The 19,088-nt window shown below is 43.4% G+C and overlaps 1 protein-coding gene across 7 annotated transcripts in view; it reads right to left on the bottom strand.

Moving 5' to 3' along the window:
* Positions 1 to 19,088, bottom strand: part of Pbx1 (PBX homeobox 1) — a 309,646-nt gene that overhangs the window by 20,408 nt on the left and 270,150 nt on the right. For 2 of the 7 annotated variants that reach the window (NM_001100681.2, NM_001134862.2), the window contains 1 exon segment: positions 12,873 to 18,046. The exons of 3 other annotated variants lie outside the window; for them this stretch is intronic. Coding sequence is in view for 2 of the 4 variants with exons in the window: in NM_001134862.2 (NP_001128334.1) it covers positions 17,954 to 18,046 (93 nt within the window). In the remaining 2 variants the exon portion in view is untranslated. 7 annotated transcript variants of the gene reach the window in all.

Below are 19,088 nucleotides of genomic sequence, written 5' to 3' on the forward strand. Positions count from 1 at the left end.
CGTCCAAGGCAGTTACTACTTAAAAAGACAATGTTGACCCTATTGAGTAATTCAGTTTTCTTCATTATAGATGCTCATAGGATCGTATCTATCTTACCTATCCAGATAAATAACAGGTAGATATTACACAGGCACTCTCAGTAGATGGTGAGCATTGTCACAAGAAGGACTAGGTAGTGTGTGTGTGTGTGTGTGTGTGTGTGTGTGTGTGTGTGTATGCATGCATGCACGTGTATGCATATATGTACTTATGTGTGTACATGTGGACATGAGTGTGTGGGTGTACACAAACAGGCTTAGAGACACAGGTTAACCTCCCATGTCTTTCTCAGTATATCTGTCTACCTTGTGTTCTGAGACAGGGTCCTTCACTGGCATAGAACTAGGCTGGCTGGCCAGTAAGTCCCAGGGGATCTGTCTGTCTCCTCTTCCCCAGCACTGGGATTAGAAGGGTGCAACATTGCATTTTAGTTAGCTTCTGAGGCTCAAACTCAGGTCCTCATGCTCATGTGGCAAGCACAGTACTGGTGGAGCTGTTAACTCAGACTCAGCCTTCTTCACTCGTCATCCTAGCACTCCGGTTGACACATCTCCATGGAGACATCAAAAGTTCGGTGCATAGTGGAATGTTACATCTCCATAGGGTCTTCTCATTTCTCATGAAAAGACATCTATGCAGCTCTCCTTTCCCCTATCCTGCCACTCTATGACCTGTCACCTTTGCCCACTGAAATATATGCATGGTGATTTCAGACACGGAGCCCCATAGAGCTAGAGCATGGGGCAGCTCTTCTCTAAGACTTGGCATGGCTGGCGATTGCTACTGTACTTGAAGGGAAGAGAAGGGTGAGGAGCTCCGAGGTTATCACTCATTTCTACCCTTTGGGGAAACTTTGTTTTCTATTCACATCCAGCAAATGATGCTCTTGTACCAGTAACAAATGTCAAGTGTTCTTCCTGGGACTTTGGGGAGACAGAGCATTAGCAAAGGAGGAACAATCCAGCAAAAAGGACAGGAGTTCTATTTAAGGACAGGGAAGCTAAGTAACAAATGTCACCCTGAGACACCAGGGAGACAGCTTTGCATCAACAACCATGAGTGCAGGGAAGAAAAAAAGAAGAAGAAGAATATGCCCACGGCGACCTGCGATTATCCTGGCTGCCTGCTTTCTAGAATATTCCAGGAACCTCCCTCTCATGCTTGATGTGATCCTTAGCTCTCAGCATTACCTTATCTATGGGCTATGGTGCTGTCTGAGCTGAGTGTTGGGGGCCATGTAGGGAATTAGTGGGAGCTGCACACCAACGCTGACATACACTTGAAACAGCATTGCTAATAAGAACACTGTGGCTCCAGCCCACAGTGGTTTGGCGTACGTTACATTTCTTTGTTTATTTATTCATTGAACAGTGGTGAACCCTGCTCAGTGGTAAGTGTGGGAGTTATTGTTCAGTCCCCCTCTATTCGAGGTTGGAACTGGGATAAGGTCTTATCCACCTTTCATCCCCACTGAGGGTAAAGGAAATGAGCTCCAATTGGGGCTAGGGGAGGGTTCTCAGTTCATAAGGGAGCAGGGAGAGGGTAAGTAATTCCAACCAAGGCCCACGAGTGTTAGATGAACAGGGTAACTGGAATTCTGTCAGGTCTCATGAGCCATTGAACACATCTGCACTGTGCAGTGAAATCCAGAGAGGGTCTCTTGCAGGGTGAGCTTCCTTTTGAGTGAAAGATATTTGTACTTTTCTCCCCCAAAAGCAAAGTGCTGTGTGTGTGCATGTATTCTCAAGAATGCAAGTAGGGGAGCAGGTGTGTATGAGTGTGCACTTATGTGTACTAGCACGTGTGAAGTCACAAGTCAACTTTGGTTGTCGTTTCTCAGAAACTGTCTACCTTTGGTTTTTTGAAACAGTCTTTCATTAGCCTGAGTCTCTCATCAATCCAGTTAGGCAAGGTGGCCAATAAACTCCAGGGATCCACCTGTTTTTATGTCCCCAGAAAGGAGAAACAAGCATGTGCCACTGTGCCTATTTTTATATGGGTTCTGGGATTATATTTGCACATCACAGACTTGCACAGCTGAGCCATCTCCCCAGTCCCTCAAAGGTACCATTTTATCATACCAGGAACTCTCTGGGCCCACACCACCATCATCTTTGGCCCAAAATACTGTCATCATCTCTTCAGTGGGTCTTTATTTCCAAACTTGTTTGCTTGTATCCTATTTGCAACAGTTGACAGAGCCATATTCTCAAACTTGAATCCCATCACACTATCAGTCCTGTGTCCCCACTTCCCCAAGGCCTACAAACTCATGTTCATCTCAGGTCTGTGCTGCCGTCCACCATTAATTTTCTGACCATAGCACCCATCTTAGTTACTTTCTATTGCAGTGACATACCATGATCAGGGCAACTTACAAAAGTGGGAATTTTGGGGGTGTGTTTGTGTGTATTGCAATTTCAGACGATTAATTAAAGTCATAACCTTCACGGTGGGAACATGGTAGCAGACAGACAGGCGTGACACTGGACCAGTAGCTGAGAGTTTATGCCTTGACCAACAGGCAAGAGTGCTAATTGGGAATAGTGTGAGCTTTTGAAACCTCAAAATCTACCTCTAGTGACGCATCTTCTCCACAAAGGCACACCTATTAATCCTTCCCAAACAGTTCTACCAATGAGCGGGCAGCTACTCAAACATATGAGGCTATGGGAGGGATTTCTCATTTAAATCACCACATTCTATTCCCCACTCCCCAACCCCCGTATGTTATGGCCACCTCATAATGCAAAATGCATTTAGTTCAACTTCAAAAGTCCCCATAGTCTTTCAGTCCCAACATGATTTAAAAGCCCAAAGTCTCAAATGAGACTCAAGGTAGTCTCTTAATTGTAACCTCTTATGATATCAAAAATTGAATTAGATTATTTCAGCATACAATGGCACAGAATATATATTATCAATTCAAAATGTCAGAAGGATGAAATGCTGGACTCAAGCAAGATGGAAACCTAGAAGGAAAACTCCAACCTTGTACATCCATGCCTGGTGTTAAAGGACTCAGAAGACTCTGACTTCCCAGGTTGGCCGACCGTAATAGCACCTAATCGCTTCCTCCTCACTGAGCCAGATACTCTATTTACCTTGAAATTCCTCAAATCTCTTATGTATTCTCCAGCATCATGGCCTTTCATGGGATAGTCTTTCTTTCTGGAACAATCTTAGTTATCTTAGTGGGTTGCCTTGGTGTCCTGCAGCATTTGTTCAAAACCACCTTGTCATCCTGTGTTCAGGATGTCTTTGTCTTGGCTTATCACATTGCCTCTGCCTGCCTCTCTTACCCTTCTGCCTGTTTGGTTCACTCTTTTCTTTACTGCATCCTTCCCTTCCCACTAGAACTAAAGCTCCATTGTAATGGAAAACTGAATCACGTGCTCTAACAGTGCCAGGTCAGTGGCTGAGGACGGCTGTGAACAAAGCCAAATACAAAATCATAAATGACTTATGATGTTATGAGATCTTTGTTGCAAGTGTAAGTGTGTGTGTGTGTGTGTCTGTATGCATATATGTATGTGTTTATGTATGTATGTATACATGTATGTATGGAACAGCATATCCACATCCACATATGCACACAGAGATAAAGGTCAATGTTGGGTGTCTTCTTCAATTGCTGTCTGCCTTATACTTTTTATCCAGGGTGTCATTTAGCCTGTAAATTACTGCAGGGGTAGGATGACTGGGCACTGACCCCAGGGATCTACTTGTCTGCCTCCCTAGTACCAATGTACACCATTGTGCCTGCCTTCTATACGTGGCTTCTTTGGGTAACTGAACTCAGTCTCTCATGCTTGTGTGACAAGTCCTTTACCAGCTGAGCCACTGCCCCATCCTCTCAATAACCTAAACATTTTAAAGAAATCACACACTTAATCTTTAGAAGTGTGTACATGGAACTGCTCTTAAAGAATTCTGAGGTTAGACTATGATAGTTCGTTTCACACCTGCTCCATGCTTTCTCGGAATGCCCTGTTTCTCTTAGAACCCCTTTTGCTTTTGGACTGCTAAGTGCTGTGGTCTCCCTTTAGAGTAATAAAGTCTCAGAGCCTTATTTCAGTGGCTTCAGCATCTCTCTCTCTCTCTCTCTCTCTCTCTCTCTCTCTCTCTCTCTCTCTCTCGACGTTTCTTTCTCTCCTTAACACCTCTCCCATAATACTTTGTTCTTCTGTATGCCCTTCTCCTGTTCTCTCAGTTCTCTTTCTTTGTCCTCTCTCCCCGCACTTTCTCCCTGCTCTTCCTCCCTCTTCCTGAACACCTTTCCCATTTTCTTCCTACTTTCCCCCATTGGTTCCCTTCTTTCCTCCCTCCTTTCTCTCTTCCCCTCCTTTCTTTCTGTTTCTGGATACCTACTAAGTGACCAGTGTGGCAATTTGTTCTGCTTTTCTTTGTAGGAGTCATGTGGTCCTTGGGGGTCTGATGGTTGATGTAAGGAGATGAGACACTTACTAGAGAGATTGTGGTAGATCCAAATACAGTGGGAGAGCTTGGAGCAGGGAAAGGTGAGCCTGGGAAGCACGGAGGCTTTCCCGAAGACAGACACCTGCCTGAAGAATAAGTGGGGCTGCATGTGTGAGGGTGGCAGTGTGGCAACTGTCATTCCAGGTGTTTGACGTCATGATATCGAGAACAAATAAGAAAGGAAGAAAAAGCTAGATCTGGGCTTTCTGTGGATGGTAAGAGAAGATAATCCCTGAATTAAGCCTGGAGGGATGAGTAGCAAAGGGCCCTGAGAATTCCAAATATTTCTTTTTTTATTCATCCTAATATTGTTTTCTTCATCACTACAGAGCAACCTGGTTTAAGACATCAATTGCTGGTGGATTCTAGTGATCTCAGGAACTAGTGCTTTCCTATCAGCCAGTTACTAGCCAGCACATTGGAAATGGGTGTAAATTAATTCCTGTGTGACTTGCGGGGAGGTGGTGTAACAGCTTCCCTGGCGAAGTTCAGTTCTATCATTCCTTTGTATTACTTTTGAATAGTGTAGATTCCAGTCTTGGATCCTTCCCTGGCATTTGATCATTTCAAATATTCTGATGGCAGCATTTCCTCTGTCCCTTAATAGATTATTTCAAGTCTTCCAACTGTAAGATTGTTCTTATTTAAACCCACAGCTGTTCCCATAATTTCAACCTAATTCTGTTTCCTCTTAGTTTATGTCTTTGTTAATGGATGTAAGGTTTTAAATTCTTCCTCAAACTTCTACGTGGACAAGTAGAGTTGCATTCATCCCAAGACCCCAGAAGTTCTATTGACTTTTGCTCTGTCTTCAGGATGCTTTGACCTAATCTTCTATTTTCTGGGAATGGAAAGTGTCTCTTGGTACATGGGATGTGGCCACAGCAGGCTTGCTCATTGAAGAAGTGCAAGATAAGTATAGAAGACAGGTGTCTGTCTGATGACTACAATGTCTTAAGCAACAGTCTCCTGAGGTAACGGCCCAGGGAACTCAGCAGAGATCTTGCTATTGATAAGGAAAGTCTTGAGTAGGGAATATAGTAATTCGGAATAAAGTAGGAACATGTGAAGAAGCAGGGCAGTGGATCTAGGAATAAAAGATTGGGTTTACATCATTGAAGGTAAAGGCGCAGGGATATGACTGCAGTAAAGTTGAGTGTGGAGGATGGGTGGTGAATGCTGTGGAATCACATGCAGTGCATCCTACAGAGTCAGCAGTGTGAACATGAAGGAAGTCAAAACCTCCCAGGGCCTGTATCCTGCTCTGCCCTTAGAAGTTCCTGGAGGCTGGGTCAGGTCAGGCTTTCACACATGACCTAGTACTTGCTTTGTTCCAACATATGATTCCCATAAAACTGCTTCTCCATGTGTGGACTGCTAAGAAGCTACAGATCCCCAACATTGCAAATCAACCCAAATGCTAGCACTCGGAGAGCAGTTTCACCTGAGGGGAGATTTTACATATTGAGATATTGTGAGCATCTTTTCTCCCTGTAGTGAAATCTCTGCCACCTTAGTAATAATAAGGCCCAGAAATGAGCAGAAAGAGAAAATGGGAATTCATATTCTGCAGTATATATTTCAGTGGCTTTGTACTTTTATACTAGACCAACTCAGCCTGTCCGACTCTGAAGCATGGAGTCAGCTATTTTTTTGAAGAATATAAAATTTCCTTAATATACAAGAGCCTGACATGCCTGGTGGGTCAGAATATTTCATGCTATCATTTGGTTAGGACATACAAGTTTTTTTTAACTTCATATAGTTATTCATGTCCCCTTTTAGACTGTCCAAAGCATGGGTGTGTCAAGTATTTCATTCATTGTAAATTCTCCCGCTTTTTTTAAAAAATAGAAACACAGGATCTATGTAGGAAACATGTGAAACCTGCAACATGGGAATGTTAGGTTAGCATTGTAGGAGAAGTGTGCATCTTGGAAACATAGATTTGTTCTCAACATTGTCACTTGGGTGTGTGTGGGTGTGTGTGAGTAGATGAGTAGATGGTGGGGGAAGTGTATTTCCTGATGCAAAAGAATGAAGGCTGTTCATGAATGAAGAAGAAGTGAGCTCCTACATGCTCACTTACTCTATGGTTAACGGGAAGAAACATTTTCCTGTATTTCTACAAGTTCGGGGCTATGAAAGGCCTCTAAAAGGAACACACTGGGACTAAGAATCAGATTCATCAAGATTTTTCAAGAAGAAATGGGATAATTTTTTTAAAAAAATTGCAATTTTGTGATCAAATTTAGAATTTTAGAAGCCACAGGGAAAGTCAAGGAGAAATGAGGGAGAAATGAGGGAGTGATAGTTGGGATATTTTAGCAGTCATTTGGAAAAACTGGAAAAAGAGACAGAAGGAGAAAAAGGAGGGTGGAGGGAAGAGGAGGGGGAGGAGAAATGGGAGGCACATGGAGGAGGAGGGGAAGAAGGAGAAGCGATAATCATAGCTAATATTTCTTTTCAGTAGAAGCAGGACCGAGGAGGCTATTCTAATTGGTAATAGTTCAAGGATGACAATGTGCAGTGAAATATATTGGTGGAAGAACACTAATAAGGAACACATCTTTCAACTTTACTGTTTAACAGGTATTGTTCTGAGTGCTTTCATGTATTAACTCATTTAATCCTTCCAGGAGCCCTACGAGGTAGATACCGGGTTTAACCATATCTCTTTGTGAAGGAAATGGAGACACAGAGAGATTAAACAATCTATCAAAGGCCATATACCCTAGTGATAAAACGGGAAACCTGCAGAGGGTGAACATCCCTTGCCCGATATGCCCAGGATCAGCCATATTTTTGTACTTTGTATTTTTTTTTTCAGATTTTGAAATACTTTTTTTTTATTTAGATATAATGAGGTATATTTGGAAGGAGATCAAATTCTACACATATAACGCATTTATGTTTCAGGTACATTGCACATTCGCAGTCTGTAAATAATTCTGTTTACTTTTAGTGCTAAGCATTGCATGAAGTGTGTGTGGAGTCGCACACACTGGAGTCCAGATCTTCCTGTTGGAGCACTCAACTTTGATCTCCCTTCCCTCGGGGCAACTGGACTCCTTGAAAGTTCTGAGTGATGAGTGGCTGGGCACTGCTTTCTTCTCAGGAAAGGACTGTCAACAACCTAGTAAGTAGCTACAGAATGGAGCGGGTCATAAAAGACTAAGGCTGACTGGAAGTTTGCAACTTCCCGTTTTGTCCCTTCCACCTCTGTGTTAACCACCAGTGATCTGTGATTTAGTCGCTCATGCCTCCGTAACCAAACCTCCCAAATCCCTAACAATAGGGACTAAGTTGATGAACCAATCCATGTTGAGGGGAGGTGCATGCTAACTATGAGAACGACATGATGTATCCTCAGAACCCTTCCATTCAACTCATGTACCTCTCACCTGGCTGTTCATTTATATCCTTTAATGCCAAAGGAGGACACATAGATGGAGTTGTTACTTGCATCCCGTAGCTGTTTTAGCAAATTACCCAACTGAAAGAGGGGATTGCAGCTTGGTTACAGCTCCTGATCAGATTTGACGGTTGCATGCAAAACCTGTTATGAAGACAGTCTGTAGGATCGAGCCCTGTTGAGCCCTAACCCTCCCCCAAATAACTAGTGTCAGCTTTGGTATGAGTTTTAAGATGCCTCCCAGATGCTGGAGCAATTGTTGGTGTAGAAAAGCTCTCATTTGGTTTTAGAAGTGGTATCAGGAAGGTCCCGAATGACAGTAGTGGATCTGGCACTTAAGTCAGTATTATGTATGTAGCTGTTAGGTGCTCAGTGAGCAAACACCATGCAGACCGGAAGGGAAGGACTCCGGAACGTACCAATGCAGCCAGTAGGAAGATACTGGGGAGTACAACCAGAGATGTTCTCCTGAGTGTCTCAGAAAGGGGCCCTGGGCGTTTGCAGAAAACGTGGGCACATCTGAGAGGAATTACTGAGGAAAGTAGGGTGGGACATTCAAGGTTATTAGTGAATTCTCCTATCGCCATTTCTGTGTGAGGGGACATTGATGAGCTGTGTGTTCTAAAGGCATAGCCTGGAGATGAGGCCCTTTGGAGGGATTCTGCTGGAGAAGTAATTGCAGGAATCCTGCTGGGGCAAAGGTGGCTAAGTCTGGGAAAGTCTGTGGAATTTGAGTAAAGCTGAGCAAGATGCACTGGATAGAGTGGAAGCTTTCAATAGAGCCAGAATTTGGGTGGGGGAATTAAAAATAGAGTTTAGGAAACTATGCTAGGGAAACCAATATGTAGACCTAAGAGCAGAGAGAATGCACTCTATACAAGAGACAGAAGAGAAGGAACTAGGGAAAGAAGGCGGCCAGAGCATTTGAAACACTTCCGGCTTGCTTCCAAGGAGCTCCTTGGAAAGTTCGTTATGAGCAAATGTCAGGACAGTTTGTGTCTGTGGACATGGAGCAGGCCCTGTCACTCTGGCTTAGGCCCACAGAGCTGAGGGAAGGTGAGGCTCTGTGGTGTGTGTGTATGTGTGTGTGTGTGTGTGTATGTGTGTGTGTGTGTGTGTGTGTGTGTGTGTGTGTGGTGGGGTGTGCACACAGGGTACATCCCTCTGGCCTGCAGTGTATGGAGAGCTTACGCTCAGCAATTGGCAGCCGATTCTAGCTGAGCCAGGGGGAAGGGCAGAAGGGTCACAAGCTGGACAGTCTTGCAGAAAAGGAAGAAGCAGAAGTCACAGAGGTCTAGTGACCTGTGGTTGGGGGTGCGGGGCTTAACAGGAAATGGAAATTGTGTGAAGTTTTAAATATGTGTATGAATGCTGGGGGAGGAAGGGAACCTCAAGTCAGCCTGTGGACTAGAGGGGACCCACTTTTACATTCCTGAATTTTTCATAAAGGCATGAATATTTCAAAGGTCGTTCTCAGAGAGAGGGAGCAGAATGCATAGGTCGGGTTGTTTCCCTGAGGATACAGGAAGCAAAGTGCAAGATTAACCTCTTGCTGGTGGCTTTTTCTCAGTGTGACTGTGGATACCAAACCACTGTACTGCAAGACTAAAAAAAGAGTCTACTTTTACTTTTTCCACGGACTCTCTCTTTTTCTTGCTTTCTCATCAAATTATCAAAGAGCCGCTAAGATCATTCATTACCAATAGTCCTGGCTACTTCATTTTGCAATTGGAGCTAGGATTCTACTGGTGTTTTCTCAGTTTTGCAGATAAAGCTGACCTAAGGATACAGTTCATATGCCTTGCAAGTTGATTTCTAGGGGAAAGTGGGGGGGGGGTACTAGAGAGACTCAAGGTTAGATTAACTGGGCATTGGAGGAAGGAAGGCCCTAGACCCCAGTCGTCACAGTGGACTATGAACACACTTGTGCACAGTGAGAGCATTAGCAAATCAGAGAGGATGGAGCTGTAGATTAATATCCTTTTGGATTTTAATTTATAAGAGAAGGAAGACTTTATTTTGAACTTTAATTTCTCTCTGGGTACTTATTAATAAAAGATTCATATCTGAATACATACCAGCACTTCAGACCTTTTATGCTATAAAGGAATACATGTTGATAACTGCTGAGCTCCATTAGAAATCTGGCTGGGTAGTGAGGGGTGGGGGAGTGATTTTGGCTTAGGGCACAGTGAAGCCCAAACATTAATGATTGGTCTACTAGCTCTACCTGAAGCTATCTGAGTTAGGCCTTGACTGGGTCCCAGGAAGACAAGACAAAGAGTGGTTCTCCAAAGCATGAAGCCCTGGGCGGCACTGTGACTTTTCTTCATCTCCCAGCACCACTGAAGATCAAGGAAGTCTACCTGGGTGAGAAGCTACAGACTAAAACCCTCCAGGCATGGTAGCCCCCTACTGCACTTTCGTGTTGAGGTACACGGTTTAGTTTTTATGCAGGAATGATAAAGAAACTCTTGCTCCCTGGTTCTGTGCTCAGATGGCAAGCTTAAGCCCAGGCTCCTTGGGAATCACCCAATGGGCAACTCCATAGAACGGGGCCGTGCACTACTTCTCAGAAATGACTCTAATGCAGAGGCTATATTTTGGCCACTAAAGAGATATACCATTAATACTTTAGCTACATTTCTCCTTGCAAGGTGGAAATCGGTAGAAATGTAGAAGGACATGTAGGAACTTTTGGTTGATGAGAGTAAGCACATCTGACTTCCCAGTTTAGATTTGCTATGGTCTAAGTGGTTTCTGTAGACTCTGTGTTCTATGCTGGACTCTGCCTTTTATAGGAGGCAAGGTATTTGAGGTATGGTTCAATCAGGGGTGAAAAGCATCTAAAATTATACTGTTGCTTTTCTGGAAGAGACCTGGGGAAATCCATGATGGAGATGCTATCCATAAACAGCCCCTGCAAGACTCTTAATCTGCCAGCTCCTTGCCCATTCAGAACACGGAGCAGTATGATATTATTTATAGATTATTTAGTGTAAGATGTGTGGCTACAGCATGAATGAACTAGGGCATAGCCTCCATACAGTCTCTTAGATGACTCCTAGCCACCAGCCATGATTCTTTGAGGCAGCTATATGAACACAGAAGTGTGACTTCCTGGAGATGGGGGCAAGGCTTTTGTCATTCTCAGTAGCTCCTTCCTCCTGGTGACCACAGGTTTGATGCTGAGGTTCAAGATTAGAGACAAATTGGAAGATGTTGGAGAACGTGTTTGCTTGTTTGGTTTTCTCTTTTCCATTCTCACACTTCCATAGCATAAGTACTTCTGTTTACTCTCCCTTGAAAGGGGACTATTAGGGCACATATCCCTATATCCTGACACACCCATTCCTCAACCTTTACAACTGAGGCATAATGCAGCCTTGTCTAGAATGGTGCCTAGGCATATATTTACTTGGTATGTGTCTACGTAGTGACACAAGCATATAGATTTGTCTTTTGTTTTTGCTCTCAGTCACTTGGCCAGTCATTCAAAAGAGCCACTCAAATACCTTGCCTCATACAAAAGGCAGAGTCCAGCATAGAACACAGAGTCGACAGACACCACTTAGACCATAGCCAATCTAAACTGTGGAGTTACTTTGAAGTGACTGCCTAGCTAGGGAATAGTTTTCTAGGCTTCCACTATTATCCCTAGATCTTAAGACTTAGACATCTAAATGCAAGTCTTGGTCAAGGTTTTCAAGAAATGGGTAAGCCTCCTTCATACCCTTTCGTCCTACTAAGTATGGTAGATGACACACATGGGAGATGAGTGACAAAGAGCTGGATCTCTAGGTCACAATAATGGAAGGAGGTACCATGGCTGAAACATGTCTTAAATTATTGTATAGGAAATATATTTGATTTGTATTTGAGGCATTACACATTTTTGGCTTCTTTCTTCCTTTAGTTCTGTACAGCTCCAGTGAGTTCTAATGAATGTGCTTTGTGGGTAAATTAGACCCAAAGGTTTCCAAATAATTGAGAAAAAACTTAGTCTGAGTCTGACTTTCACACACACACACACACACACACACACACACACACACACACACACACACACACGAAATGTGTTTTTCTGTTTAAATTTGAAGGAAGAACCTGAGACTTTTAGCCTCTGCAAAGATTTTAAAAATCATTTATGGATAGTTTTATTCTTCCAAGGTCATTGATGCTTTGTTCAATAGAAAGAAAATGAAAATTTAATTCCGACTGCTTCTCTGTTGGTCTAGTTTTGTTGATTGGAATCACGATTGGGATGGGGTGGGCATATGGTGCTACCTCAACTTCCAACTCCCTTCCTTGGAAATGTCAAACATAAAAACAGAAAAGGAATGCTTGTTTAGAACCATGCTTTTGGTGGGACAATCTGTCAGAGGAAGATAGGCAAGTAAATCCACGGTGTTGAAGGTAGGGACATGCACTTAAAGCACTGGAAATACTGACTAACAGATGGTAGCCTAGGCCAGAGGCCCAACGAATACAGACAAACTCTCAGGCTCAATGCTTCAGCAGGGTGGTAGACATAACTGACTGCAGTTTAGCAGATTGCTGGAGTGACATCTAGGGTATTTTGGAGAGTCCACAAGTATTATTCATAGCCTGGATTCTTTCCCTTGAAACATCCCTTGAGAACAACAGTTTCCCTTATGACCAGACCATTCCAGCTAAGGAAAACATAACCCACTGGGTCAATAGCCATGTCTTAGGGAGCAAATGAGTTTCTCCTTCCTTCAGACCAGTTGATTTTTTATGTCTCTTTCTCCCTCCCTCCCCCCTTCCCGCTTCCCTCCTTCCCTCTGTGAAGCTGGTAGCCCAGATTTTGGCTGATTAGGGCAATAATTTAAAGTGCAAGTGACGATAACCCTGGACCATTTCGGGAAGAGAAGTTGCCAGCACAGAAGAAGTGCACAAAATACAAGTGTGTATATATATATTTTTTGCAACAAAAGAAACTATTTATTTGGAATCTGCATTACCAGTACAAATTAGGAGACTGTAAAACCTACATCGTGTTAGTATCATTAGAGAACACAAAAAGTTCAGCTGGAATCAAAGGGGACAGAGGCCTGTGCTCGCACAGAAGCAGAAAAAGCTTAAACTTTCAAAACCAAAGTAGAACCGAGCTTTGCAGGTTTATACTCTCAATAATAAAGAAAAAAGAAAAGAAAAGAAAATGCGGGGGGGGGGGGAATAAAACCAACAACCAAAGGAACACACTTCAAAATGAAACCCCCCAGAGGGAAGAAGAAAGAGGGAAAACATTCGATATTTTATTTTAATGAAAGGGAAAGAAAAAGTTTACAAAAAAAAATAAAATAAAAGTTTCCAGAAAGCTTTGAGCTAGGCTGGAGAGCACAGAGGTGACGTGAAAAGGCTGCCTTTCATCTCCCAGGACATAGAAACAAGAGCTAAACTGTCTCTAGGTGGAATGCTTCCTACAGCAGAGACCCGGGACTGTGGCTTCCCTTCTTCATGCATCTGGCGGGAATTCTGTCTGCTTTCTGAACACTTGAGTGTCTGCATGAGCAATGTCTGAAACTGAGTGTCTGTCCAACCACATGGCCTTCTTTTTCCCTAAGACCGTGACAAACGTTCTGGTGAAGCCCACCTGGCATTTTAGAGTTAACCTCACCAGAGGTGAGCGACAAGTGCACCCAGATTAAAAGACAGCTTCTTAGTATTCAAATCCCAGCCGTGACCCTGGCTCCTAACTTCATCCACACTGCGTCCAGAATGTGGGAATCTGGATCCCAAGAAGATGGGCCCAGGGTGGGCTTCACGGATCTACTGTACTGGGTAACATCGGCTTCCATGGCAGTACTGCCTGTAGAGTTCTACCTGGAGAGAGATCCCACCTTGTTGGGAGCTTCCTGTGGACTGTTGATGTTAGTCAGGGAGAAAGAAAGCCCTTGATTGGGACATTCAGAATCAACAAGCGCTTTTGTTTTCAATGTAAGAAATCCCCTGGACAGACTCGGTGAGTATTTAAGGAAGGAAGTCCCTGCCTCATTATCTCGGGGACTGCAGAGTGCCACACACCCTGGCATGCAAGAGAGCAGGGGCATGTGGCCGTGGGCTTTATCGTTGGTTTTGACATTGACTGCAGCAAAGCAGAGGGGAGAAGCAGCCTTCTCTCCTAGCTGTCTCTTTTCACATCACCCTGTACACATATGTAAGGAACAAACCTAGTAAGACCCATAAACCCAACAGCGGAAAAGGAGCACCCCCCCCTCAAATAAACAAAACCAAAAAGAAGACAAAACAAAACTTTCTTTTTCTGTATTTTTAAGAGCAGGAATAAAGAGAAGAATTCATTTCTGGGTCAAAATTAATAAACATAATGTGTTAGGTTGAACCTATTATGTTCACTATTCCAACCTTTTTTTTTCCTTTTTTTCTTTTTTTTTTCCTTTTTTTTTTCCTTTTTTAGTTTACAAAATGAATTACGGTCACTTTTAAACATCATGAAAGAAGAAATGGATGTACACACCTTGACACTTTTCTAGCATTCTTGAACTAATTCACAAATGCGAGAAAATAAAAAAGAAAAACGGGAGAAATGAGGAACATAGGTAGTTCGGTGTTAAAAAACATTTGCAGGAATGATGTGTATTGTTACAGAGAGAAGGGACGCTTCCCCTTCCTGTTTTGCGTGCTATGAGGGTCATTTTTAAAACTTTTTTTTATTATAAACACTATTAAATTCAGACCGCTTTTTTGGTTTTTTTTCTTTATCTGAATATACAAGAACATTCATTATCAAATGTTCATCATCAATACTACAAAGAACGAGACACAAGTCGCAAGAAACAATGGAAAAATGTTAATAAAGCTGAAAGAATTGTTGAGTTTTTTTTTTTTTTTTTGCATTCTTTTTTTCCTAAGATTTTTTTTTTTTAATTTGAGTTTCTGTAGTTTTATCTTTTTTTGGTATCGAAGTCAGGTTTTTCTGGGCAGAAAAAAATAAAGAGGAGGAAGAAAGAAGCGAAGATAAGTGTGAGGAAAAAGCAACCGAAATAAAAATAATAATATTAATAATTAAGTACTACTACCACAGGGGAGGAAATGGAGAGAAGGTGTCTGTGGGCTTAACAGCTACCCAGAAGTCCATTCTACTCCAGCAGGAAGAGGTGATGGTAAACCAAGGTATACACGGCAACGCCATTTCTCAGGAGGGAATTGCTGCTGTTGGAAACAGAGCACTCACACTCGTACTTAGAGAATACGAAGAAATTCTGGGACACAGTTTGTTTTTTAAATGGGGAGTCTATAGCATTGACCTGATCTGAAATCCTGGGGAGCTGAGTTTCTAAAGGCCACACTCATTCCAATTCTATCTGGGGACTGCCAGTTTTCCCTAGCCTTGCTTGACAACAGAGATCTGGTGGCTGCCATGTTGGAGGCAGCAGTGAGCATGGATGTCAGACCACTGGCTATGTGTTGGAGCTAAAGGCGGCCTAATCAAGTGCTGGGTGGGTCTCTCTGTGCAGCTACTGCCTGGAGAGAAGCAAGCTTTGAGGATGGTACTATTGCAGCACGATCCACTCATGTCCCTTCATGTGTTCAATCCACAGCTGGGGTCATTCTTGTTTTCAAGAGAGCCCTTCAGCAATTCTTACAATTTGCTCCATGTTACATGATGTGATCCAGCCATGCTTCTGTTAATGGTTTCAATATATTCTTGCCACAAGGACAAAGATCTATGCATGGCTCAGGTTTGATGACAGTCTTTCTAGTAACGGGTCAGCTAGACAAATTTTCATTTGCCAAATAATTCTGTTCTGCATTATCTTCAAATACTCGGTCCCCTCAGGTTTCCAGTATACAAGCCTGACTCCTCCGAACACACATGAAGCGTGTTTCCCATTTATCACTGTAGTATTGTGGAATGTGTGTGGTGCTGTGGGCTTGTCTCTCAGCCCTCAAGCTCTTGTACTTCTTCCTGGGAGTCCCTGAAGCAGAAGAGTTGTGATAGGGACAAGGACTTGCAGAGCCTCATAACTGGATTCAAGTTGAAACTAATAAAACCAGGTTCTACTCCTCTAGCTTTGAATCTCCTCTCTATCCTAAGAAGACAAATGGAGCAAAACCAAATCAGAGCAGAAAGCCTCTGACACAGCACTCTGTCATTACTACGATGGCACCAAGGTCTGGATAACAAGCAGAGATTAGAAGAAGAAAACCATGTATCGTTCTGACTTAGCATGAAATGTTTGGCATAGAGACATTGCTTTTCCTGACCATCAGACCTGGAGATTAAATATAAACAAAACCAGCTTTTTTGGGGGGGGTGTCTTACAAGCCCCTTGGTGAGCCAAGTATACCAATTCCCATTTTACAGAGGAAGTGCATGAGGCTCCAAAGATATCTGGCCACTTGTCACTTAACCTACTGGTAAAGCTGCCATCTTTATGGCTGGCAGACTCATCTGGAGAATTTAAGTTCATATCAAAAGCAAGACTACCTTTCTAGCAACTTATATTTTCTGTCAATCCCTTGGCATATAGATAGATCACCGTGATTATTTCAACGACAACAAAAAAAAAAAAAATTCATCACCCTTACTCTATGATTCAATGTCTTCCAAGTAATTAGTAAAAGTTAACCGTATACCTATACCGTTCTCTTCTCTGGAGGGAAAGCCAGAATCAAGACCATGGTTGACTATAATATTTTGGAAAGATAACATAATAAAAACACAAACAAAGCGTTCAAATCTGTCATAGACATTGGAAGTCCTGTGTGTGGCTCCCTGAGAGCTGCAGAGGTGGTAGGAATGAAGACGGTTTACACTTGAATCCTGACCTGCATGTTAACCAAGTCCTGTACATCTGACTGTAGTAAGTACATGTTAGTGGGTCCTAAAAGCCCCAGCCACATACCGCTTCTCTCTCGGGCTCACCAGATAGAGTACTATGATCACTAGTGTAAGTCTGTATAGGACTTGATTGTTGGGAGACCATTTGGGAGGTATCAGTAAACACTGCCAGGGCCTTCTACAGGGGAGGTCACTGATGAAAGGTTAGTAGCATCCTGCGAAGCAAAGCTGTGAGGTTGTGCATGTGTCCACCTGTATGTTGTGTATGTGTGCACATGTCTATGAAGGGACAGTGAAGCCTTTCAGGATGAGATCCTTCACTCTTTATAAACAGCCTCATCAGGACGCCTCTCTTAGACCTGGCTTGCCTGAGGTTCTGCAAATTGAATGGTCGAATGGTCACCATAGACTGTGCCTCTGAGACCAAGAACTGTTTCTAAGAGGATGAGAAAGCTGGTAGGAGTCCTGCCTTTGCCATTCCTTGTGTCCTCCGCTGCTAGACTTCCTGCCTAGGACTCAACCTGATGGAGCTACACTGGGACATGTGGCACCTTTAGAAGCCCAGGTATGGCAGTCCCTAGCAAACACCTGGGGCCAGAAAGGAGAGGAAGAAATCAGGATTGTTCCCAGAAAGAAGGGGGAAATGGAGATAGGGTGGCCTGGAATGAGTAGGGCAGTGTGGTGTATTCCTGCTAAGAGGTAGTAAGAGTAACAAGGGAAACAGAAGGATTGCCTGTCAATGTAGGGATGAGGGCTCCTCGTGAGGTAAATTTGGCTCCTCAAACCACCAGCATGAAAACATACAAACGCGTTTATTGTTTCTTTGTAATTTGTCTTTCCTTTTTAAATTTCTCTAATTGTGGGGGGAAAAAATCCTTCAGTGAAATAATAGAAGGCAGGAACCAGGGAGTCTATAACAGAGAGCGGGGGCCAGGGAAGATGACAGAACCAGTCTGATAGCTGGAGGCAGGGAAGGGTGGCTTCTACCCAGAAAAAAAGGGAAGAGAGTATAAAGAAGTGTCCAGATTGGCTGAAATAGCATCCCAAAGAAGAGAAGAGAAGGAGACTCTTATTGTGTTTGCTGATTGCTTCGACCTCCAGTCTGACCGCTTCAGCGTTGGGAGAGAAACCCTCCCTCCTGCCCCTGCCCCAACTGCGGCACAGGGTCAGCCGGGATGCGATTGCTGGGAGATCAGTTGGAGGTATCAGAGTGAACACTGCCAGGGCCTTCTGTAGGGGAGGTCACTGATGAAGGGGTAGTAGCATCCTGCCAACCTCCATTAGCCTAGAAGGGAAAAAGGGAGAGAAGTCAGTCCTCTGTGATCAGGTGGCCTTTTTGAGCAGACAATGACAATGAGGCAACTTGTGGAAGGGACTGGCACCTGGCACATGGGGACACCCATAAAATGGGCTCATCGGGTTGTAGATGATAATATTCCCCCCAACACTCAGATGAGTCAGTCCTCCCAGTGAGCCTTTGGATCCAATGGTGATACCTCCCACTTATGTGATGTTTGTATTTCTCCAAGATTCTGCAATTCAGTCCCAGCCATCTATGAAGTGATAGCTGCCTTCTGGTCAGGAGATATGAGAAACTTATTTGGGCTTTAATCTTGGCAACAAGTTAGCCATTGATGTGGGTAAAGTACCTAAACATGGCTGGCTTTGGTTTCTCCTGTGAAGAATAAGAAGACTGGCTTAATTGTTTTCTGAAGGTCAATCTAGCACTGTGTGTCGTGAGTATTTATGGGATACCAGGCCCCGCTCTATGCCAGGGTCTAGAATCTCTTTGGTACATAGTGATGAGTGAGTCTAGTTCATGTATTCGAGGATGGGGCTAAGACAATACCATGAATGTCTTACAATTCAAGACAGAGCCTGATCAACTGTTGAGCCTGTTGTTAAGAAGGCCAGAGCTTCCATGAGGGCAATACTGTGTCTTGTTGGAATATCAGGAACTAACATTCTTAGCAGAATATATTGCTATGAAGAGAGAAGAGGGACGACTGGAGAGAGAGAGAACTAAGTGGGAGAGGGATGGAAGAGAGGGGAAAGGGAGGGACTATGGGAAGGGACAACTAACATTAAGGGCCATTTGAGAGACCATATGGAAACCTGAAACTAAAGAAGCTTCCTAAAATACATACGCATATGAAAAAATATAAACCGAGTCACCAAATAATGAGATAATGCCCCAACTAGACATCTATGCCACCAAGGAAAACCTCAAGTGCCAGGGTTGGATTACATCTACTTGAGTCATTGGCCAAAGGGACCCCATAAAAAACCCCAAGCATCTCAGGCTGTTGCCAAGGATATTGATTGTT

Source organism: Rattus norvegicus, chromosome 13, assembly GCF_021556685.1.
Source record: "Rattus norvegicus strain SHRSP/BbbUtx chromosome 13, alternate assembly SHRSP_T2T, whole genome shotgun sequence".
Taxonomy (NCBI): Eukaryota; Metazoa; Chordata; class Mammalia; order Rodentia; family Muridae; genus Rattus; species Rattus norvegicus.